A 26,367-nucleotide genomic window follows, 5' to 3' on the forward strand; every position below is an offset into this window, starting at 1 on the left:
GTTGCTGGCTAGACTTCATCAGCAAAATTTAATGATCTGCTTTCTCTACCTTGTTGCTAGGCAACATTGCCTGATCGACACGAGGTGCTCAAGGCACGGAATCCCGCTAACAGACTGCATGAGGTCACCAAAAAGGCGTACAGGCATATATTTGTGTGGTCGTGTGTGTGATGTGTTTTTTCCATGATATATTTCTTTCTTTTTACTACTTCTATATGGGTTGAGGTCTAGTTTTGCATGTTCTGAGGGAATATTAGCACTAACTGCTCTTCTTTTGTAGGGCCTGCAGTTTTTTTTTTTATAGATGTTATCGCTTAACACAAACAGAAGGGAATAGAACAGCAGCAGTTAGGATCTTGAACTCCAAAAAATAAAAACGATACGTTAAAAAGAAGGCGAAAGACAGAGGGGGAATTCCCTATGAATGGATAGCTCCCGCTAATAGTGTTGTTATTCTAAACTGTGTATTGGTTATGCTCTTCTGTATCATTTGATTATATGACCAATAGAAAATATACTCAGACATGTATCTCTTTGTAATTAAATTCAGTTTACCAAGTGCTTTCCATAGCAAATGCTGCTGACTTTGGCGAACATGGCACCATCCATCATAAACCTAATTTACATAGAAATGTATATTTTTGCTGAAAATAATGACTGTTCTTTGGCACAGTGCTATACTAGTGCGGATAACATCTGGATTGCGGGTAGTTAGCAAATAAAAAGTTGGTCTTTGTGCTGAAATCAACATGCAAAAGAGATGCAAATGTTATGATTTCTAAGTGATGACAGTTTGCTTTTATTGATTTGAGGGTTGTGAATCAAAACTGAGGTGACATTTTGGACATCTTATATACATTCACCGGTATATCACAGTATGAACATGTGGAATTATCATATAATGCGCATATGCTTATTCACGGTATTGGGAAATGAATAAATAAATTGGATGGAGAATCTCATTTGCACATAAGTAACTCCTTTCCACTTGATTGCTTAGACTCTCAACTTACTCAACCCACACATGTACAGTGGAGAAAATGTCAGAGGCAGTTATCTCTGATCTCAATCCCAATGAAAAAGAAGTTCAAATTTGACGTATGGGAATACTTTGGATATTGCAAAAAAACACAAATGCGTGGTTGTCCTCAAGGATTGATCCAATTTGTAAAAGGAGGAAACACATCAAACATTTTCACTATATTCAAGAACACAATCCCTCCGTACAGATTAAGGTTTATAATTCCCATTTATATCATAAAGCCATATGATTTCCGAGATGCAGAGGGAATCCTGGAATCCTACAACCCTATTCACATCTGCCTGTTGCTGTTCCCATGCAAAGTTGCGAATTTAACTTGTCCACAAAATTGGAATTTCACATGAAACATTTGTGAATAAAGGCATGTGTTCAAGAGAACAAAATCATCAATTCCTGGAATATTGGTGCAAAATATTTGTAATAAAAATGGAAGCTGCTGCAATCGGGGAAGCCACTTCCCGCAGAAAAAAAACAATAAACTGACATTATCTTGCATTCGGAGGCAGATGCCTGTGCATTGATAGTGTTCCGCTGGTTAGTCCAGTTATCCATTCACATCCCCTTTTTTGTTGCAAATCAAGGTATTTATTCAGTAAATGTGTTTCCATCATTTTATGCCCATCTCTTCTTATCGGCTAGAAGGAGTTATCTGCCTCAATTGAGCAAATATCTTTTTATGCAAATCTTGAAGTTTCCATCCAGTTGTTTTTTTTAGAAACATATATCTAAAACACTGAGACTTCTCTGGAGAAGAAGAGTAAAGTGAGAGTAAACAATGACCATAGCATGAACAAGTGATGGAGAGTATCAAACCATTTGCTGACCGATGGCCTGCCTTTTTTTTAGTCTAAGCTATTGATTTGACATCAGCATAAAATCAAACAATGTTAAAAAGGACTGCAGGATGTAGTGTGTTTAGTAGAGTGCTTGAATGTGTAATGAACCTCAGCACTCCTGAGGCGCTAGTGTGGATTACTGCCTATGAGTCACTGCTGCAAGAGAGAAAGAGAGAGAAAGCCGTAGGTTAAAAGGGTAAACTGATAGAGTGTGTGTAATAAGTGGGGAGCAGAGCTCTTCTTTAGAAGCTTTTGTAACTGTGTGTGTGTGTGTGAGTGTGTGCGGTTGTATTAGCCTGTGGGTGAAGAATCAGGTCATGTGTCACAGTGAATGGACGAGCCCTCAGTGAGCACATTGTTCATACTGCAGCCTTACTCAGCACTAGAATACACCACTAACATGCTCTCTACAACACACACTCTTCACTAACAATACACAGTTTGCTACCTTACTATATACCTATTGCTCACTGTACTACAGCCCACTTACCATACTACAGTACATACACTACAACAATACATTACAAATGACCGCACCATACACAACTAGGGCTGTCAGTATAATGCTTTAATATAGCACAAATGAGCAAAGCATTAAAAAAAAAAGAAGTACTATTTCTTATATACTGTAAATATTTAAGCAATAACCTGAATGAACCAGTGCTTATGAACAAATCGCTTGAGTGAATGATTTAGTGACGCCACACTGCAACAGATGGACGTCTGGACGCGACACCATTGCAAATCCATTTGTCCTTCATTACACGAGTGCTTGGATTACGTCAGATATAGCACGCAGCATTAGTTTACTGTTGTGCACATTCAGTGTAGACAGAATCACTGATTTTAATGAGTTATATTGTACAGTCGCTTAATTCATTGTAAGAACCAGTGTTTTTGAATCGATTGAGCGAATGATTAAATTACTTATTTGGTATAAAAGACAGGCATAAACGGTGTAAGCTAGAGAGAAAAATTCATTTCATCGAGTCATTCGAGTTCAAGTATTCAAGTATTTCATTCGAGTCATAATGTTACTACAGGTACAGATAGTAAAGTTTAGGGGTCAGTAAGATTTAATCATTTTGTTATAAGAATAAGAATAATAATAATAAAAGAATACTTTTATTCTGGAAGTATCCATTAAAATGTTCAAAATTGACAGTAAAGCTCTTTATGATGTTACAAAAGAAGCATTTTTCAAATAAATGCTGTTCTTTTGAACTTTTTATACATCAAAGGATACTTGTTTTCACAAAAATATCAAGCAGCACAACTGTTTTCAGCGTTGATATTAATAATAAATGTTTCTTGAGCAACAAATCAGCATATTAGAATGATTTCTGAAGGATCATGGACATTGAAGACTGGAGTAAAGGCTACTGAAAATTCATATTTGCCATCAGAGTAATGAATTACATTTTAAAATATATTAAAATTAAAACCATTATTTTAAATTGTAGTAATCTTTCACAATATTACTGTTTTGACTGTTCTTTTAATCAAACAATTGTAGCCTTTTGTGAGCAATGAGCATAATGCTGAGTTCACACTGCCTGATTTTGACTCGTCGACGGGTTTTGCCAAATCGCAGACAAATGCCCAAAATCATAGGCAAATCGGTGATGAGTCGGCCACGGCCCTGATATATTTGGCAGACTAAATATCTGGACCTGTCGGCGTTTCAAAATCCTGCTGTGTGCAATGTGTTTTGACTGAAAATGACATTGCCGATGATCTACAGGGGAGGAGTTATAGACCACAATATCAGTCATTTAATAGATATATTTAAAATTCTATCAAACAGAAACAAAGCACAAACATTTGCTTGACCAGCTGCAACAGCATCACATTAAAAAATGATTTATTTACCTCAAACTCTCTTTGCAGAACACAATCCTTGCTCCCTGTGTCTTCCCAACCATTTCCTCCACCATCTTTTTTCTCCTTTTCACCGCAAATCAGCGCACATACAATTTGGATCGCAAACGTCCTGCAGTTTTTCATAATAACAATTCCATAATAGCACTGCCGATCCATCGTGCAGTGTGAACACAGCAGTGACTGAATGCTACCCCAGATAGTCATGCAGTGTGAAAATAGTGCAGTCTGAACTCGGCATAAAAGATGTTCAAAAAATCGTTCCCACCTCGGACTTTTGAATGGCAATGTAATGTATCTGAAGCCGTGTCACTATATTGAAACATATGGCTGTGAAAGCACACAGCGGCTTCATTGCTGTTATAATGCATGTGGTATCATAATGAACTGTGGACTTTCTTTGGACCTATTTAACTGAATTTCATTTAGCATAACTGTTTTATATGAAGCTTTGTGATTAAAGGCTGTAAAACACTGGAATAGGTCTCATGTGAACTGCAGTGCCTAGCATAGGTTGGGGATCAAACATGAAAGCTGTGAATAATTATTCATATCATTTTGTGCTCATCAGTTATAAAGCTATTACATTTTTAATAATTACCCCCAGAGCCCTTTTTGAGTTTCCCCTTATTTTTCATTCTGATGTTGAAAAACTGTCTTAAGCCAGCTGTTGGAAAAGTGTTTTATCCCGTGGAATTAAATGACTATTATAATCATGTTAATTGCCTGGTCTAAATCCAGACGTTGCTTTCGGACCAATTGATTCTTTTGTCTTGCGTGAATTTAATTAAAAGACTTTGCCCTCTTATAACATAAAAGGCAAGTATCACGAAGCAACCTGTTGTGTGGCCTTTGATGTGCTCTTGAGTTGCGCTTTGATGCTTCTTATCTAGCGGTGTGTGATCATATTGCTTAGAACCAGTACAGCACTTTGCTAATCATTTAGTACACTAAACAACCATGCTCACGAAACTCCAGTCTGCGTGCTGTTTAGTTTTAGAATCATCTGCTACAGTATTACTGATTTAAAACACTGAGACATTTTCTTTTTTGCTCCATAGAAGAAAGTCATACATGTTTGCAACTACATGAGGGTGTGTAAATTGTAGAATTTCCATTTTTGGGTGGACTATCCCTTTAAGTATCCATATTATGCACTTTCGGAGTGGTAGACCAATCACAATAGACTGAGCCATCTGACCAATCAGTGTAGGGAAACCGTTTAAGACACGGTAAGAAAAGAGGTGATACTGCAATGTATATTATGAGTAGGGTTGGGTATCGTTTTTTTTTTCTTCTCGATACCGGTGCCAAACCGATACTTTTAAAAAGGTACCGGTGCCTAAACGGTGCCTGAACCAATACTTTTTTAAAAAACAACAAAACGAGGTGGATGAGATTTAAAGAATGTCTTTTTATGGAATTTGTTTTAAATTATTATTTAAATTGAACTATTTATTAGAAGTTTACAGTATACTTAAACACTATAAATATAAATAACCCAACTACAACAGGCCTAATTTAACTCTAAATAACATTTACGGCAATAACAGCAATAGTTTGTGTTCTTGGGTTGCTACAAACCAGCTTCAAGCTTCAGCTTTATTTTGCAGAAATATGACCATATTCTCTGGCTAAATATTTTAGAACGCCTTCCCACATGACACACAGCTGCCACAATAGCACTGTATGACAGCTCAGCTGTATCGGGTTTATTTCTTTTTTCCTTTTTTATCAAAATATTCACAAACTTGCTAACTATGTCATACTATCTGATATTCTGATTTTCAAATATGTGTGAGTGAATGTGTGTTAGTTGATCTATACTGCGCGATGGGCGGCACCATGTTAGTTTGCGCCTCAGAGAATCGGATCTGTCGGATTTAGGCTACATTACGTAAATTCATTCACATCTCACGAAATACATGAAAGTATGTGACCGGTGAACTGGGAGAAAAATAAAGTAAACTATATAGTAATGTGTATCTGATATGAATAAAACACGTAGTCAAGTTATAATTGTCTGAAAGGATTGTTTTGCCACTTTCATAGACATCAGTGTGTGTGTTTTGCTAGTACTTATGAGCATTTAAATGTCTGAAACCTAAAATAAACATGTGGTTGAAAACACTGAATTGTTGTGATATGTGATGAGCGTTGAGCACGTCTGTCTCTGGCTCGGCGCCAGCCAAAGCGCAAAAGCACGTTTGAATTTAAGTGGCACCGAAATGAGGCACCGAAATCTGCGTTCAGATTCGGTCCGGTACATACCGGTTATATGGCACCGGGTTTCGGTACCAACCCTAATTATGAGAAACTTAATGGGCCCTATCATACACCCGGCCACAATGCGGCAAGTGTTTTTTGCTAGTTTCAGTACGATGCAGTTATCATTTTCACGTTTAGCGCCATGTTATTTAAATAGCAAATGCTCTCACGCCCATCTGTTTGCTGGTCTGAAAACGAGGTGTGTTCAGGCGCATTGCTATTTACAGGAACTGAAAACGACTGCGCCATTGACCAATAAAAACCTGGTCTAAAGTCAATATTTTTTGTGTCATTTAAAGGGTATGTTAGTAATGTGCCCCTATAGGCGGGTGCACAATGTACGTACACTCTGCTTATTACACAAAGCATTAAAACATTTTAAAATATTGAAAATAAAAGGATTACTCTCTGGAGAAGCGTTCAGTCTTTCCGCTTGCAAATTCTGCCATGGTGCAAACAACTGGCTTTTAAAGGGAATGAGAGATGAGACTCTGATTGGTTTATTGCACGTAATGCCCAAAACACACCCATGACTCATTAAGAGAGAAGGTACAACCCCTTTGGACCATGCACCTGGCGCGCCAACCATTTTTCCTGTCGTTAAACTAGCAAAAGTGGACTCGGAGCATCCTAAGTGCACCTGCGCCATGCGCTTCAGCCCTTGCGCTCAGATTGTTTTGGGCTAGGATGTTTCTGTAATATGGCACCTGGAAAAAAATAATCTTTTTGTTATAATGTTCTGTGTTCTAGAATGTGAAGAAAATATGGTTCGGCCCAGATCTCTGCTATGACAGGAACGGCTTTGTTACAGTGAATCTGTACAAACTGCCCAAGCGTGAATGACCTACTTCCCCCCCACGGACACAGACTGCTTCATTCGTTCATTCGTTTATTCGTTCCCTCGCTTCCCCCCGCCGCTCCCTCCATCTGTCAGCGATTGAGCTCCATTACTTGGGAGGAAGGAGGCAGAGGGCTTCAAAGCACAAGCCCCTCTCCCTTTCTGTCATGGTGATTGATTTCAGAACAAGATGTTTGCCTTTCATGCCGTCCATGCATGACCTCTTCGGACCGTATGGGGTCTTTATTTCCCCTTCCCTCTAAGGATTCACACTCCTAGATAGGCCTGGCCTTTAATTAGATACATCTTTAAACCGGCTCTTATCGCTCTTCGCATTGCTTATTGAGTTGAGCTAATGAAATATTCTCTTTGATGAGTGCCGGATGGTGGAGGGTGGTTGACCTTTATTGTAATAGAGTTGATGTCTTTAACCTGCATTTGAAGGCCATCGGCTTCTTCTTCATAAATCACAAGAGCCCATGATAAAATCACTGTATTGCACAGACTCGAGTGGCTTAATGTTAATATATACTTATTTTGCAACATATGTGTATATGCATATTGATGTATAGACACTACAGGCCCTATTTTAATAATTGAAGCGCATGGTCTGAAGCAAGTGCACTTAGGGCGTGTCCAAATACACTTTTGCTGGTTTAAAGACAGGAAAAGCGGTCGGCACGTCAGGTGCATGGTCTAAAAGGGTTGTACGTAGTCTCTTAATGAGTCATGGGTGTGTTTTGGGCGTAATGTGCAATAAACCAATCAGAGTCTCATCTGCCATTCCTTTAAAAGCAAGTTGCGCTCGCACCATGGCGGATTCGCTATTTACATGGGGGAATTTGCGGAAAGACTGAACGCTTCTCCAGAGAGGAATCCTTTTATTTTTAATAAAAATGTTTGTGTGCTGCTGCGCGTCCCTGTGTGTGTAATACGCAGAGTGTACGCGCAGTGTGCACCCGCATATAGTCACATATTGCTAATGCTCCCTTTAAATAATACAAAAAAATACTGCGTTTTCAGTTGCCTCAAAATAGCAACACACCAACAATGCACCTGAGCACACCTCGTTTTCAGACCAGCACGCCCATGGGCACACAAATGGGCGCAAATGCATTTGCTATTTAAACAATGTGGCGCTGGGCGTGAAAATTATTACGAGCTGAAACTCGTAAACTCGAATGCTTGCATCGCATTGCGCCGGGTGTATGATAGGGTTTTTAAAAAACATATATATTATGAAAAGTCACTTATGCATTTATTTAATCAAAAATACAGTAAAACAGTACTTTTGTAAAACATGATTACAATTTAATTGTTTCTATTTTAATGTGTTTAAAAATGTAATTTATTCATGTGATGGCAAAGTTAAAATTTCAACAGTCAAATTACTCCAGTCTTCAGTGTCACATGATCCTTCAGAAATCATTCTAAAATGCTGATTTGGTGCTCGAGAAATTTCAGATTATTATTATTACTTCTTATTGCTGCTGCTTATTTTTGTGGACACCATGATAATTTTTTTCTGGATTCTTTGATTTATATGTTACTTTCCACTGTACATGTATAAACATCCCTAAAACTTACATTTAAGTAAATTTGTGTTATAATAAACACATTTTATTTTATTGTGTTAAAATTAGGGATGCACCGGTTAACCGGCCAAAAATAGTTTTCTTTGTATTTTTCTGCCGATTTTTCCGTGCGCCCAAGTGCGCCCACGTGCACATACGCCTATATTGCAATCATTCGCGAACATGTCACTTGTGTGTTACAAACGGAAACTGGAGAACTGAGGGAAGAGACGAGATACGCTGAAGGCAATGAAGAGCCGCTTTCCTGCGTGAGCTTACCTCTCCGCACCCTGCACAAGCGTAGATAGTGACCGTTTGTTCAGCTCAGCTTCTCACGTGTTGGATCGGATGGGAACGAAACAGACTAACTTGTGACAAAGCCGAAATACTTCTTTTTGTAGCCTAAAGAAGAACATGCATGCACTTTTGAAATGAAATGCTATCAGTTCTGTAGCCTATAGGATGATCAGTTTTATTTTACCTTAAAATTGCGTTGACTTAATTTGATTTAAAAAGCACCTGCTGTAGCATCTTAGTTTTTTTTCGTTGCACTAAACATTATTTGATTTAACATTTTGGAACAATTATATACTTTGTTTTTATTTAATTTCACTGGTAAAGACTTTTTTTCTTTACACTGAATTTAAAAGCAAATGCTGATTTAAGTAACATCTTTGTTTGGATTGCAGAATATGCAGTTGTTGCCTTTAATTTCACCTTTCAGCCTTTTAATTTCCAATTCAATTTCCCGTTAATTTGAGATTGCGGACTTGTTTTCATTAGCCAAAAGCCAATTTAGCCTGTTAAATACCAAATAAACATCTTGTTCATGTATACTTTCATTCTTTTATTGTGTAAAAAAAAAAAAAAACAACAACAACAACAACAACAACCGGTATTGGAATCGGACAGTTTTCTTGAAAAAAATCTGTATCGGAATCGGCCATGTAAAATCATGATCGGTGCATCACTAGTTAAAATAATTTTCAGATCATATCTTCTCTTATTTTAAGAGTAAATCTCTGCAGATGGAGTAAATAATACACTTACAGTAATTCAAGAGTCTTATTCCTATATTACACCAGATGGAAGACAGATGGGTGTATGGTGTTTACTCACTCATGTGGAGGGCACAGGTCCCTCTCCCCTCGCATTTCATCTACTTCACCCCCTCCATCCATCTTTGGAATGGAACTAAATTGCTGTGTTATGTTTTCTAAATCGGTGCTTGGTTGGTCACAAAAGCCTATTGCTCAAAGCAACCATTTATGTAGTGTGCTTTCCTGTTAGTGCTTTTTTTGTTTTTGTTTTGTTTTTTTGCTAAAGAAGTAATATCTTCCCTCTGGGCCACAGATAAGACTAATAAAACAGAGAGGCCATGGACAGAATCTCTCTCTCCATCTCACAAAAGCCTGTGTAGTTACGCTTGGCAGGGGAACTGATCCCTGGAGTGGCTCTGCTGTAGAACAGGGGTGTAATCACGGAATGGGATCGAAGTGCAGGTCTCCCATGCTGTTCTCTTTCTGTCTCTCTCATTTACTGCTGGGTAAAGGGAGTGGGAGTTTTCCTGGTTGCTTCGTCAGCATCCCCTGCATCTGTAGGATAGTGTGCACGGCCCTCGTGTGTGTCACTAATGAATCAGGAGGAGGTTTTAGCAGCGCAGTGCAGAGGAAAAAGTACGCCTGATTATCATCACGGTTTGAGAAACAGCAGGTTATTGAACAGATAGTCTGTCACATACTGTTTTATATTGTCTTTTGTCAAGATAAGACAAGGAGTACTTCATTTTAGAAATACGATTTTATAAGATAATAAGGATTAAATATCATAGATTTTAAAATATATTTGTTAATGTTATATATATTATTTACAATAGTCTAATAGAATTTGTCCATAATGCATTAACTATTGACAACTTATGCAATGCTTTACAATAAGGTCTCATTTGTCAACATTAGTTAAAGGGATAGTTCACCCAAAAATGAAAATTAGCCCATGATTTACTCACCCTCAAGCCATCCTAGGTGTAGATGACTTTCTTCTTTCAGACGAATACAATCTGAGTTATATAAAAAAATGTCCTGGCTAATCCAAGCTTTATAATGGCAGTGAATGGGAGCCCAAAATTTGGAGCCCAAAATTTGAAGCCCAAAAAAAGTGCATCCATCCATTATAAACGTACTCCACGCGGCTCCACGCGGCTCCACGCGGGGGGTTAATAAAGGCCTTCTAAAGAGAATTGATGGGTTTGTGTAAGAAAAATATCCATATTTAACACATTATAAAGTAAAATATCTAGCAGACCGCCTTCCATATTCAACTTGTAGAAGAGGACGTTAAGCAGTGCCCTCTGTTGGACACCATTATCCATTCAACAACCATATAGGACAAGCGTATGTAGCGATCATGCACCGATCACGCGAACGGACAGCCAATCAAAACACAACATTGGTCGGGTGATCATGCACGGAAATTAGGGATGGGCGATACCACTTAGTTTGTTTTCGATACAATACCGATAGAGTAAAATGGGTAAAGATACCGACTTAACATTATATTTGAAAGGTATTTTAACATTCAATATGCTTTAATTGCAGCTTATTAGATCATATTTTTGTTTACACATGATTAAAATATGTTTACTTGTAGTGGTAACCATGGAAATCTACAAATAGTTGAACTACGGTCACTGTAGTATGATATTTACTATAGGATAGTACTGATATTTACCTAGATGTGTATTTGGTTCATAAAGCTTCCAAGTTTAAGGATGCACATTATTTATGTATATTGTATTACAGTGCTGTGTACAGCTTTACATTTGTAATGTTATCTGGCCATTTATAGGCTATGTGGTAATGTTATCCTGTTTATTCTAGATTCACTTAATTTATGTATTTTATTTCTTTTTATTTCTTTCCTTTGTATAGACCACACACACACAGGTCACCAATGTAACCAGTAAACTTGATGGACATTAAAGTCATTTAAATGGGGTTCCTGTCTCCGTGTCCTTACCGACACACCATGACGATCACCAAATCTACCTAAAACCAGTCCACATTCATTACTTCACAACTTATGAAAAAAGTGTAACGCCTCTCGCAGTTCAAAATGTAGCTTGCGCTACTTCCTGCATCATACATCTCGCCAGTTACGCTTTTTTTGTAAGTTATATGTGGAAGGCGGTAGAAGTATTTTTCATTGTTAGTTTAACTAATTTAGTTAACTAATAAAATCGTATTATACAGTGTTACCAATACATGTATTGTTTTAAAAATGATCGTTTACTGTGGAGTTAACTAATGTACAACTTTTGTTATGTAATTTTAATCAATTTTATTTTTATTTTTGCATTCAAAAATAGGTTTCATTCAGAATCTACTTGGCTCATAAATCTGAGGGGGTCTGTATTTGGATGTCTATCTGTCTGTTGTCTGAATGTGTCTTTCTTTCTATTCACACAGCATTACATTTTCGTGGTGAAGCAGATGAAAGCTAAAACCTGTGTCGACTGTAAAAACCTACTTTGCACTTGAAAAGCTGCAGCCTTTGAGTGATGGTGTGTGTGTGAGAGAGTACGGAAGTGTTTTTAAGTCCCCACAGCAAAAGAAGAACTTCTAGAAAGCAAGGCAGCAAAGTGAACTCTTGGGAGCTTGCGTGTTATGTGTGTTTGTGGGTAGATGCAGGGCTGTTCTTGTATCTAGAGTTTACTTCGCTAAATCACCTGGGAAATGACAAAAAAAAAAATCTTTGAAATAGATGGCATTCTTTGTCTTTACGTAAAGCAGAATATATATATATATTTATTTACATTTTTTGCACTCGTTCTGAATGTTAGAATTATAAACACTTCATTAGTATGCGCAATAGTATAAGAATACAGTCAAAGGAAGACTGTATGTTTGAACTAAAATGCACTGAAAGACAAAAACAACACATTTTCTTCTAGAATATAGAACAGATATTTACCAAAAAAAGTAGGTCTTGATGTTTTTTTCCAAGGATAGACTAGACACGTATAGATGAGCAAACCCAATCAAATGTATATCGTCAGATGTTTTCCCAGAGTGAACTTCTAGTGTTCCCTCTGCCAGCCTTAAAGCGTCACATGTTGTTATACTTAATTCACACTGAAAGATGCACATCAGGGCCAGATGTGCTTGCAGATGGATTAATGCAGTTTGCCATGTTGTTGAAAGATCATTGTAGTTCCTGCAGAAGAAAAGCCCTCAGAATTAAGCCCATCCGTTGAATTATGTGTCCCAGACCCACCTTGGCTCTAGTTCAGCACATACTCAAGTGCTAGTGATCATGGGAGTGATTGCTGTGGAAAAGCCATTCAGGTTCAGGAACTTCAGGCTCCGTATACTTGACAAACTCAGTTTCCATATCCTCAATAATCTCTCATTCCTGCCAGTTTCCAGACCGCCCTAGATTCCACCGTCCTCTAAAGTCTCCCTTCATACAGCATTGCTTATTGTGTGCTCCAATGGCCTTTTTGATTCAAATCTGATGTATTTGGAAAAAAGAAAAAAGGATCATCTAAATGATTGGCTTAGATACTTAAGGGATAGATACTACTGTTGAAAATATACTGTCTACTGCACGCTATTTTAAAATATCACAGCATGCCATTATAATAGTTCAATTAGGGCTGCACGATATATATATATATATATATGGTTTTAGCTTTGACATACCGATGTGCGCATCCATGATAGTAAGGCTGCACGATATTGGAAAAAACGTACATTGCGATATCTTGTTTTGATCAAATGAACGTTTAAAATGGCAAGCGTCGGCCAACGTTGTCCCTCTCATCATTACCTGAACGTGAATTAACAAGCTCTTACGCCGCCACTGTGATTTGGCTGAAGCGGTGAACATCATGAATGAAACGTCACATTAAAAGTGGTCAAGTGCATTGTGGGATACACACTACTTCCTTCCATTCAAAGATAATATAGTATGCCCGAACGTCCCCTCAGTCTCGTCTAGATGTCGTTTAAGAAGCGCTTCTCCTCTCAAGCCGCTAAAATGAATCAACCACAGCTTGAGTCTGAATGATTCTGATCGCTGAATAGAGAGATATGAAATGAATAGAGGTTGTCCCTCAGCACAAATACCCAGAGTGCTCTATCAGAGCTGAAGAGTTGATGGCTGGTTATCAGCCTGTTGTATCTTGCAGTCCTGACATGCTCCGTCTGCTCAGCCGAGAGTTCTTTTGATGTCTCTGACTTCAAGTACATGAACAAGGCTATTAAACATGTAATGTCTCTGAAGCATGTAATCTGATTTAGTACATAAGTTTAACATGATGGATCAGCCCCATAGGCAGATGAGGGCTGATGGTGTATCTGCTCACACACACACACTTGCACAGAAGAAGGTTTCTTCAGTACATACGGTTTGCATCCGATACATAAAAACACATTTCTTTACGTTTGAGAAATGGTGGATTTAATCACCTTGGAGGCTTGGAGTGATGCAAAATAAACACACAACTTTGTACATAAACAATGTTTGCTCATGTTTAATTTTACTGGACTGGTCTACACAGACATCTGCTGATGAATCTGAAGGATTTTTAAAAGAAGAAACATTTGTGAGAGCCATAATACGAGTGGGAGCCACTCGTTTTTTATCACACACTAACATTATTTTATGCTCTCACACACACAGAGAGCTTAAAACGAAGAGCAGCTAAAGGAGCTGTCATTTTTGAAAAATTGCGAAGCTCTTGAAAATGTCTTCTATATCTCTGAAGTAAGATATGAAAACTTTGGCCCTGTGGAGAGGCATATGATCATAATTTTTACATTAAAAACGGCGCTCGACTGCCCATCGTTTTGTAATCGGTCTGCCCCCTTCTTGTATTTTTTTGGAAAGATTGTAATGCACTTTTTATTTTGCCATTGCGATTCCTAAAGAATGTGTCATTAGAATAGTTTTGCAATCCCTCCTTGTCTTATGACATGAAAGTGTTAAAGGGTTAGTTCACCCAAAAATGAAAATTCTATCATTAATTACTTACCCTCATGTCGTTCGACACCCGTAAGACCTCCGTTCATCTTCAGAACACAAATAAAGATATTTTAGTTGAAATCTGATGGCTCTGAAAGGCCTCCATTGGCACAATGCACAGTACTCTCTCAAGACCCATAAAAGGTACTAAAGACGTCGTTACAAAGTCCTTATATAGTGTACAATGTCCTTATATACAAACGACTTATATAGTGATGACGATTTCAAAACACAGCATCATGAAGCTTCGAAGCGTTATGAATCAGTGAGTCGAATCATGATTCGGATCGCGTGTCAAACCGCCAAACTGCTGAAATTTGGCGATCCAAACTGCTGAATCGACTCACTGATTCATAACGCTTCGAAGCTTCATGATGCCGTGTTTTGAAATCGTCATCACTATATAAGTCGTTATTTAGGGTTTTTTTGGGCACAAAAACTATTCTCGTCACTCCATAAAGTTATTTTAGAACCACTGTAGTGAGATGGACTTTGTAACGACTTCTTTAGTACCTTTTAAGGGTCTTGAGAGTGTACCGTGCATTGTGCCAATGGAGCCATCAGATTTCAACTAAAATATCATCATTTGTGTTCCGAAGATGAACGGAGGTCTTACGGGTGTCGAACGACATGACGGTAAGTAATTAATGACAGAATTTTCATTTTTGGGTGAACTAACCCTTTAAGGCAGAAACGTTTTAAATTACGGTAGCAAAAAGGACATTAGAATAGATTCGTTTTTGTGAATCACTTGAGCGATTCAGTGATTCGATTCAAAGCTCAGATTCAGACTGGTCAGAATTGTTCACAGAATGTTTAGTAAGAAAATATATAAAATGTTTTATTTGATAAACAATACAGTACACTAATTTTTGTGAAACATTATTATCATTTAAAGTTGGGGTAAGTGCTTTCTGGTAACCAATGTTGATTTCAAACCACCAAAACAAACACGCCCCTATTTTGATACGTAACCCAGGCAACGACTACGGCGGAACTGCTGTGCCAGCCGGCTGAGGGTATGATGTCATCAATAAGTGAAAGCAATGTGTGTTACTATGGTAATCAAGGTCGAATGTTTAGTGAAAAAGTCATCCCTTACATCCCAAAAACACAAACACAGTTCTCATGAACAACTCGATAACACGAGACAGTCCAATTAACAAACCCATTACAATTATGGCAAGATTAGAGGGTTATAACGATCACGAAAAGAGGAACCAAAGGAAACAAACATATGTGACCCCGTCTGTGAAACCCCGGCTAAAGTCGCATAATCTAATTATGAGATATAGAGCGTCATAGTAGTCATAGCCATAAAAATGACCAAAACAGGTGATTTGTGTTTATTGCTGTAAATGATAGATTATACCAAGGGCTTTGAGATGCAGTACTCAATTTTTCATTTATAATATTATAAATACTGAAATAAATGATTTTATTGACGCTACGTTTTATTATTTTGCACCAAAAAATACCGGACGTGGGCTTCTTAAATATTGATTTAATGTTTAGGCCTACTTTCGACGCAGAAACAACTGCTGATTCTTATATCATTCGGTTCAGAAACATATTTTTTACAATTACAAAGTGCAAACAGACCATAATATCAATCCGCACGACCAACGATCAGGTCAGTGTCGGGAAAGGCAAGAAAACGGCAACTTAAGCCGGGTTCCGATTTCTGTGTGGATTTCTTTGTGCCATCACCGACATTTCAGGAACAGCTTATTCGTTTTCTAACTACACCTTCTGCCGATATATCCATCTTATTTTAAAGACATTTAATGGCTGCGACGTGTCGAAATAGTTTGGTTTTTGGATGCTGATGCGCTGGGTTTATTAATGCCCTCTCTGACAGGGCGGCCGCGGCACGCAAAGCGTAAGGGACAGAACAGCTGATAGTTTAATTAATAAGGATTAATATAGGCCTACTGTTTTTTGTAGGCTAAATAAAGAACCAGTATTATATATTAATATAAAAAAGATGTGTATGTCCTTCGGAAGCAAAGCTCTTGCGTCTGATGTTTTGGTTTCGGTTTGTAAGCCTATACGAATAGAACATGCATGAATGAGAACATAAAGTGCAGGACGTGCTTTATGTAAAAGAGTTATAAAGCGCAATGAGCCATGAAAAAATCATAATGAATCATAATCTAATCGAAAAGTGAAGATTCACAGTTATAACTAACTTTACAAAGTTTGAGACTGACCTGTTCACTTGGTAGGGCATTAGATTTACTTTACAAATGTTACACAGTGAGATTTTCTATGGATGTTTTATATATTAATGGATATATATAGGCCTATTAATTACATTTTCTACTGAGATTTCATTTTACTAATAAAGTTATAGTCTACAAATCATTAGAGTGAACTGACTTTGTAAATCAAGCTCTTGTGGTACCCCCATTTGTTTCAATGTTTCACGCTTTTTGGACATGCACATCATAATAAATAGACTTGTTTTACAAAACTCTAAGAATTTTCCCATAAATGTGTCCTATATCACTGAAAATGGGAGAATCTTAGCTTTTATGTGGTATATGGCACGTAGTCAGAATAATAATGGTTAAAATGTTTTGCAATTTTAAAAACCAAAAAATGACTTTAGCTGGGTTTTCACAGACAGGGTCACATATATTAGGAGTATATTATCTTAATTTTCGGACACACTTTGGGAGCTGATGCTTGAAACAGACAGTGGAGGAGGTTTAGAAGCTCCAGGTTGATACGGTGTGGAAATGAATGGGTCTTTATCATCGCTGAAGTGAACGACAATACGATCGCAAATGGACAAGCAAGCAAACATGACACATGAGCATATTCAAGCAAAAACCAGCATATATTAGTTCTGTGAAACAAAACAAAATCAATGTTACTCACCTATCAAGAAGAAATAAAGCAACCTCGGCCTTCGCTCCTTTAGTTCTCTCCAGCGCTGGAAAGCTGATACTTCTTGCCTGATCGTAAGCCTTCTCTTGTTCCACATTTGTTTTTTATCTGCCATCTCTCTCTTTCTGTCGTCACTCGGCTAATGTCAGTCCTGTGTCGTGTCTTTTGAATAATGACGTGCACCGAGCGCTCTCTTCTCCCCGGCATTAGTAGACACGCCCCTTACTGCTGATTGGCTAAAAGTTTGTTTGGGTACTCGGCCAGAGACACTTTTCTAAAGCAGTTTTGAAATAACACTTAACCCACCAGTATGTTTTTTGAAATGTCATTTATTCCTGTGATGGCAAAGCTGAATTTTCAGCAGCCTTTACTCCGGTCTAATATGCTGAATATTCATATTTATATGTATTATTTTGTTTTCATCTTGCATTAAATGTTATAAATCTAAGCCCTGTTCACACTGACATCGCTACAAGTTGCCAAGTCACTGTGCCGCTGATTCTAGTAGGCGTTCCTACTCTGAACTGTATCGAATGTCTCACTTTTCCTTTCTTTAGTGTACTGTTTTCACCACAGGAAGTATCTATCTCGCCGTAGCTGGAGTATAATAATGTAATTGATTTGTTCTGTAAGCAGAGATATGTGGCGATACACAGCTCCCCTGCAGAGACGAGCTTTGTCATATTGAATATTGATCTTCCTGTCTAGAGTCCTCCGTGGATGAGAAAGTTGTGTGTCAGACCGGAGCACTGCTCCTCTGCTTCCTTTGCTGTTCTTCAGACTCCTTTTATCAGAACGCTTGTTTTTCTGTGGGGTAAAGATTATTTTATTTAGCAGCATGGTCGAACGATGTTTGCTGGAGGTAGACAAGCATACACCTACTGGAGTGTGTACCGCTTATGTTGTGTCATGTGTTTTAGCACAAACAATATATCCAGTCTATAGCAGGAATGGTCTTCATGCTGTTTATTAATGGTCCTTAAAGACATGAAACAGCATTTGCATCTCATTTACATAATGTTACATATTGCAGAGTGAAATTGTAATATTTTGTAAAGTTTTTTTTTTAAAAGAAGTCTCTTATGCTCACCATTTATATGATAAAAAAATACAGCAAAAAAAGTAATATTAAAATAAAATAACGTCTTTCTATTTGGATATTTATGCTGAATTTTCAGCAAGCAGCATTACTTCTTCAGTGTCACATGATCCTTCAGAAATCATTCTAATATGCTGATTTTCTGCTCACAAAACATTTCAAGAAACAATCGTGCTGCTAAATTTTTCAGAATTCTTTTAAAAATATTGTCCGGCAAGGCTTGAATACTTTTTTTTGAGATTTGATTGTAAAAAGTACTATATTAAGTGAAAAAAAAATGTTCTTAACCCACCAGCCTTAAAGTTAAAGTAATCAGAAAAGCCATTTTAGAGGCTTAAAAAGTCCTTGCATTTTGTTAAAATATTATGAAAATATAACATTTATCTTATATAACACGATACCAAAATTCCAGTAGTCGGTACCAATACCATAAAAATTGCGTGGTACTCGGCACCAATTTTGGTACCACAGCAAAATGTTTTTTTATTTTTTTATTTAACCAATTAAAAAAAAAATAATTCAATAAGTCTATTATTTATGATGATAATTTTAATAAGTAAATAATACATAAACATAGTCTGTATGCTGTTTAAAGCCTGGCTCACACTACAGGAGTTTTAAAATCCTATCCGATTGTAAAATCTGGTTGCAGCACACACTTCAGGAGAATCTTTGCAGATTTTCTTCCCTCAAATCTTAAACTTGCTCACACTACAAGATTTGAAATTCGTGAAGCATCACACACTACAAAATGTTATTAAGATTATCTTGCCAGATTTAGCACGTCACGTGACGCGATCTCACGGGGAAGCGCATGTAAACAAAATGGGTAGTGTGTCGCGGCAACTTGCTGTATTAATACTTATTCTTTGTAGCAATAAAAACAAAAGAAAATAAATATAAGCGTTAGCTAGGTGTAGCACAGCAATGTACATAGTTAGAAGATTACATCATTTATATTTTTGTGGTATTTAAATATTGCAATTATTTCAAAACAAATTATAATTTAAACTCACAGCATGTCTATTAGCTATTATTAAAATAAAGACAGTATTCATGATCACATTTCAGTTCTTTATTCAATTATTTTCAACATACAAAAGTATTAAACTGCCAACTCAACATTTTAAAATATTCATTCATTCATAAAACTTTCAAAAGCTTTCACTTTGAACTACACATCTCTTACAGTAACCTCAAATGCCATAGTCATACATTTCAGGTGTTAAAGGGATAGTTCCCCCAAAAATGAATATTTTGTCATAAACAGGTTTGGAACAACATGAGGGTGAGTAAGTAATGACAGAATATTCATTTTTTGGGTGAACTATCCCTTTAATGAAGTTTTGTGCATGTGTGATGAACTTTGTGTATATCGTACTGCATATTTTATCTGCAACTATTCATCCAAATCTTCTAACAACCTGAAATAGTTTTGAGGCTCTGCAGGACCCTGAGGAGGCAGGAGCTTATGAGTGAGCCCTTTCTCCCCACTCCCACTTGGTTTAGGTTTGAGAAGCTTGGTGTATTGTGTCCGTAATGTTGTTGCTCTTGTTTTCACCTCCTCCACTGAAAATATACACTGACACTGACATACACTGTGTTTCCTCTCTAAATTCAACTGAATTAATATATTAAAATATTAGTAATATTATTCAAACAAACTGTGCAATTCATCTTTTGTTAGACCTGAATGTAGCAGATGATAATTGACCTAGATCTAATGTTTACATTTGCTAGCTAGTGCGCTAGCAACTTTTTACACTCACCCGGTAACGTACGTTCAAATCTGAAGCGATCTCTCCCCAGCTCTTCTCTTTGTCGCTCCGGTTGTGGTATTCTTTTGAGGAGACATTAAATAGACACTCATACTGTTGCCACATCTCCACCATCCGTTCTTCCATCTCCGTTGTCCACCGGACCCGTACAGCTGCTTTCGCGGTTGACATTTTCAAAACTTCCTTCAAACCTTCCGTCACTCCCGTCTCCTTGTAGACCTGTCTCTCATTGGCTATTGTGGAAGTACTGACGTAATCATAGTTTTACGCCCGATTTATAATCCTAGATATCAAACATGTTTGATATTATCGGGGCGGCCCCGATGTGTCTGCGAGCAGATCGGGAGGTGCAAGATTCGATCTGTGAACGCCTCATATTACCAGATAATCTGCGCCGAACATCGGAACCGATCGAGGTCCTCGACAAGATTTTTCTCAGATTCTCGGGAGGGGGTAAATCGGGCATAAATCGGCCTAAAACTCCTGTAGTGTGAGCCAGGCATAAGAGACGTAGCTAAATCTACTGTATGCTACAACTGTATGCTCAATTTCTTCACGTTAAACCAAACTTTTATTTTGACGGGTTGCTGTGAACACCTTTGAGTGTCTGTGTTCATATGACATTTTTCTCAAATGAAACCGTTTATGCGTTCGTGTCCTCATATATTGACACACGGCAGAGATTACAAAGATAACAAGCGTGTGTCACGTGTGTGTGTGCGCGCGTGTGTGTGCGTGTCTGCGCCCGACTGCCGTCATTCACACAGAGACGCAGAACATCGAGGAGTAATATTTAAATAGTATTTTGCAGTTTAATATTCACAGACACTAGTATATATTCGGCTACAGTCTTGAGCCCGCTTAGATAAACATGAAGTGACTGAACGCAGCTGCGGGTCCCGAATATACTCAGGAGTCGGTACTACCAGTACTACAGAAATGCTGGCCTGGTATCCTCAAATTTTTAAAATTTCAGTACCGAAGTGCCGGTACTTGTGAAATCCCTAATGTAACTGTACTAATAAACTGTGCACCGTACTATTTATTATGAAAGGAAAAAGATTCCATTTTGATTGCATGTCGCATTTAATAGGTCAAAAATGCTTTTTGCTCATTTCTGTCTTTTTTGTTGTTGCAGAAGGACATGACCCTGAAGCCCCACGAGCGGAGGCAGAACCAGGCTGGACCGCTGCGCAAGAAGAAGCCCGGCCGAGTGCCGAACGGACTGAGCTTGGACCTACACAAGGACCGACTCAACCACAACAACCACCAGCACCACCACTCAGACCAGGAGAACAACCCTCGCCTGGCCCATACACACAGCAAGAAGAAGAAACACCTGCAGAAGAAACACCGACCTGTGAGTCTAACTTTATCTCGCTACACGTGTCCGAAAATCAGGAATGTTATCTTTTCAAACTGGAACTGGGAGCCTTGATGTATTTGCTAGATTTTGTTGGTAGTTTAAATGCAGTCTGTTGATTTCCCACACGTGCATGAGCTTCAGCGTTTGGTTGAGAGTAAAATTGGTGTCAGGCGGAGCTGTTGAATATAGTTTATTTCTTGTTCATGTTTTTAAATTATAAATAGCAGTCATAATAGTAGTCAAAACCAGTCTAGATTGTCTTATTGTTACCCATAATTCTGGTGCAGTGTTATCATAATATTACTGTTTTTAGTAATCTATCATCTCTTTTAACATATCCATAGGCTACATACATACATGTGGATTGGCTTCTGTCTGTGTTCCCTTTGCACCTAATTACAGTTCACCTCAATAAGGCACTGCTTTTCTTCAGTGTGTTTTATGAATATCGTTTTACGAACAAAATTAAATCATGATTAGATTGTGTACCGAGATGATGCAAACCTACACTCATGTTCATTTCTCAAAGCCGTGTATAATGTCAGTCTGTCTTCACTGAGAATGACTGAACAACAGAAGAGGTGCGCCAATCTGACTCCATTAAGGCGGAGCTCGTTTGAATCAAGTAATTGTCGATGATCATTAGCCGTCTCTGTTGCAGCGTAAGACTTATTACTGATCTAATCAGAGGAGGTAATTAATTTGACACCAGGTTTTACAGGCAGGCTGGTGGTTTGTTGGATCTTCCAGACATTACACAATGACAAAAGTGTGGACTGATTTATAAAAGTGCCAAAGCACAGAGAGGGAGAATAATAGAGATTGTGTCCTCTAAGATTAGATGTGTAAAGACACTGCTGATTAACTCTGTCATTAAGGATGAGCGAGGAGCGGACGGGCTCCGGCTTTTTTGGACTTGTTTTATGGTGCTAATTAAATTAGTCACTCTTGTTATTGTTGCTGTGAGGTGCTGCTCTCTTGCTCTTTGTGTTTGTGTGTGTTTGTCACATCCTCTTGTTTTTACTAATGAGTATTTATGGCATGTTTACACAGAGGAATTGCTACTACAGAGCAAGCAATCAGATGGCCATGCGCGCTACATTGAACACACACACACACACACACACACACACACACACACACACACACACACACACACACACACACACACACACACACACACGCACACACACACACACACATTTGTTTTGCTATCTAAGTGAGGACATTCCATAGGCGTAATGGCTTTTATACTGTACAAACTGTACATTCTATCTCCCTACATTACACCTACCCCTAAACCTACTCATCACAGAAAACATTCTGCATTTTTACATTTTTAATAAAACATTTAGGCCCGGTTTCACAGACAGAGCTTAGACTAAGCCAGGATTAGGCCTTAGTTCAATTAGGACATTTAAGTAACTTTTATAAACGTGCCCAAGAAAAAAACATTACTGGTGTGCATCTTGAGACAAAACAATGCCACTGACATATTTTAAGATTTGTCAAGATTCTTTCAGTTAAAACAGCTCAAACATGCATTTTAGTCTAGGATTAGCTTAAGAATTGTCTGTGAAACCGGGGGTTAGTTTGTTTTTAAAGCTATTTTAAATATTTCATGTTTGCGTCGTAATACCAGTGTAATACCCGTGTCATTTATACAAATCTCTCTACACACACACACACACACACACACACACACACACACACACACACACACACACACACACACACACACACACACACACACACACACACACATGCACTTAAAGGAACCGTTCACCCCAAATGAAAATTTTGTCATCATTTACTCACCGTTATCCTGGTAAATATAACTTTAAACACCTTTTCATAGGCATACACACACTTTTCCCATAGATAGAAGCTGTAGACAGGAAGGGTACAGGTACCACTTGTCCTTGTTAGAAAGAAAGAGAGAGATAGAGAGAGAGCTCTCTCGTTCATCTTGTGTATTCTGCCCATGGCTGAATTAAAAGCAGACAAATCCATCTCTCACGGAGCAGGCTGAGGGAAGTGATGGCTAGGACACTTTAAGCTTTTATCAAACACCAAGGCAATGGCCATAAACTTGAGTTACACTGGATGGTGGGGAATTAAATTCCTTTTCTTCACTGTATCATCCTCTCTTTCCCTCACCCTTCTTTTCTGCCCAGCTGTGTGTATTGTGCTGCACAGGTGTGAGTTTGACTTCTAGGTCATGTATCAAACATGCAAATATTTCATGGCTACATATAACTTGTTTCTAGCAAACAGTTGGTGATGAATATGTAAAACAATGGATGAATACGTACATATTCTGTTGAACAATGTGGTTTAACCACAGTTTCATAATCTACTGTTCAAAAGTTTGAGGTCGAGTTTTACCGTCATATTTGATCCGTTTATTCTGTCCATGAAAAATTATAATTCATTACTTCTTATTATAAAAAAAACTAAACCCAAACTTTTAAATGGTGGCTTATTTCTTACACTAATAATTCTTACACTAAGTTCATCAATATAGTTAATTAGCCGAACCATATGTACGAACTGCAGAACTATGTGTTTTTACACACATTTATGTTGATTTCTAGTTTAAAATACGATTTTTTTTACAGGGTTTTTTCTAGGCCAGATGAGCCTATCTTTCTTTTTTTTTTTGCTTGCGTGTGTGATTGTGTGAATGAAAGAGTCTATTCACAGATGTGTGTAGTGTGCGTGTCTGTACGTAGGTTTGAAGTTCCAGCAGATGGGTCTCAATGTTTCCTGGTGAGTTGACTCAGTTGACAGCTCTGACTCACCTTTATATTGCTGTCACACAAAATATTGTTCACAGTCTTGGCTTCGAAACCCTTGGCTGCCCTCTCCTGAGCCATGAACAGCTGTCCACTACAGTGCCTGTGTGAAGAGCACTGATTTAGAAAAACAGGGAATCTGGCGGGCGACCCTGGGGAAGGCTGATATGATCCAGAGGAGCACTCATAGCACATACGGCCAGGAAAACATGATTATCCATCCATCCATTTTCCAAACCGCTTGTTCTGTGTAGGGTTGTGGGGATGCTGGAGTCTATCTATCTAGTCTGTGCATATAGTAAAGAAGACCAGTATTTGGGGTAAGTAACTTTAAAAGTAATGTGTTGCGTTACTTAGTTACCTTTTATGGAAAGTATTGTGCTACTTTACTTTTGCATTTACTTTTTTTACCTGGTCTGAGCTTGCTAAATAACAAAAACAAAAGTTATATTTTTTTGGCAAATGTAAAGGCCTTTTCACACCAAAGATGAAATGAATAAGCCTCGAGACAGAAATATACTTATTTGCAAGTACGCGTACACAGTAGTGATGCAGCTTTTATGAAATTATTTGGCCCGCCCCAGCCCACACCGTACCACTGTATCTATTTTTACAACCCGCCCCACCCCGCACCAGCGACCATTAAATAGACATACTAGGCATTGTAATGTAAATAAAAACAGTCTTTATTTCAGCCTGAAAGTGCTTGGAAACATCGCCCTGTAAACTGGCAACAACATACGATTATTATGAATATGAACCATAAATCAGGTCATATTAATAACAAGATAATGATCAACATTTCATTTTCAACAAAGCAGCGTTTGTAGGCTATTTATCTTATGTTAATAGGCTAAACAATTTTTTATTTAACACACGGAAATGTTCATCTAGCGTTTTTACGTTCGCTGTGCAAAAAAAGAATGGTATCCACTGTACCAGGGTTTAATCTATTTAGGCTAGACTCCAGCACCCGGCCAGCAGAGCTGAAGGATTCTCCCGCACCTAGCCTTCCATTTTCACTTTTATCTCTCCGTTTTTGTTGTCGTGGCTGGCGGCGGGAGCTGCTTGGCCCGCCGCTTTTGTGACGTGTCACGTGACGCCAAAGATTTTGGGACCTCATGCAAGTTACATTGCTACGGCCTTCGTATTGTAACCTTATAAAATAACCTAATAAAATATGAAAATAGATATTCCCAAATATTTAATATAGGCTATACTCACCTAAAGGATTATTAGGAACACCTGTTCAATTTCTCATTAATGCAATTATCTAATCAACCAATCACATGGCAGTTGCTTCAATGCATTTAGGGGTGTGGTCCTGGTCAAGACAATCTCCTGAACTCCAAACTGAATGTCAGAATGGGCAAGAAAGCTGATTTAAGCAATTTTGAGAGTGGCTTGGTTGTTGGTGCCAGACGGGCCGGTCTGAGTATTTCACAATCTGCTCAGTTACTGGGATTTTCACGCACAACCATTTCTAGGGTTTACAAAGAATGGTGTGAAAAGGGAAAAACATCCAGTATGCGGCAGTCCTGTGGGCGAAAATTCCTTGTTGATGCTAGAGGTCAGAGGAGAATGGGCCGACTGATTCAAGCTGATAGAAGAGCAACTTTGACTGAAATAACCACTCGTTACAACCGAGGTATGCAGCAAAGCATTTGTGAAGCCACAACAAGCACAACCTTGAGGCGGATGGGCTACAACAGCAGAAGACTCCACCGGGTACCACTCATCTCCACTACAAATAGTAAAAAGAGGCTACAATTTGCACAAGCTCACCAAAATTGGACAGTTGAAGACTGGAAAAATGTTGCCTGGTCTGATGAGTCTTGATTTCTGTTGAGACATTCAGATGGTAGAGTCAGATTGGTGTAAACAGAATGAGAACATGGATCCATCATGCCTTGTTACCACTGTGGTGGCTGGTGGTGGTGGTGGTGTAATGGTGTGGGGGATGTT

At 38.2% G+C, this 26,367-nt stretch overlaps 1 protein-coding gene across 1 annotated transcript in view; it reads left to right on the forward strand.

Annotated features, from left to right (window-relative positions):
• The window catches only part of auts2a (activator of transcription and developmental regulator AUTS2 a), a 428,008-nt gene that overhangs the window by 84,796 nt on the left and 316,845 nt on the right, over nucleotides 1-26,367 (forward strand). The window contains exon 3 of the mRNA XM_079804466.1: nucleotides 21,377-21,598. Within this exon, the coding sequence (XP_079660592.1) occupies nucleotides 21,377-21,598 (222 nt within the window). The remainder of the gene's footprint in view (nucleotides 1-21,376; nucleotides 21,599-26,367) is intronic.

Source organism: Gobio gobio (assembly GCF_949357685.1).
Source record: "Gobio gobio genome assembly, chromosome: 22".
NCBI lineage: Eukaryota > Metazoa > Chordata > Actinopteri > Cypriniformes > Gobionidae > Gobio > Gobio gobio.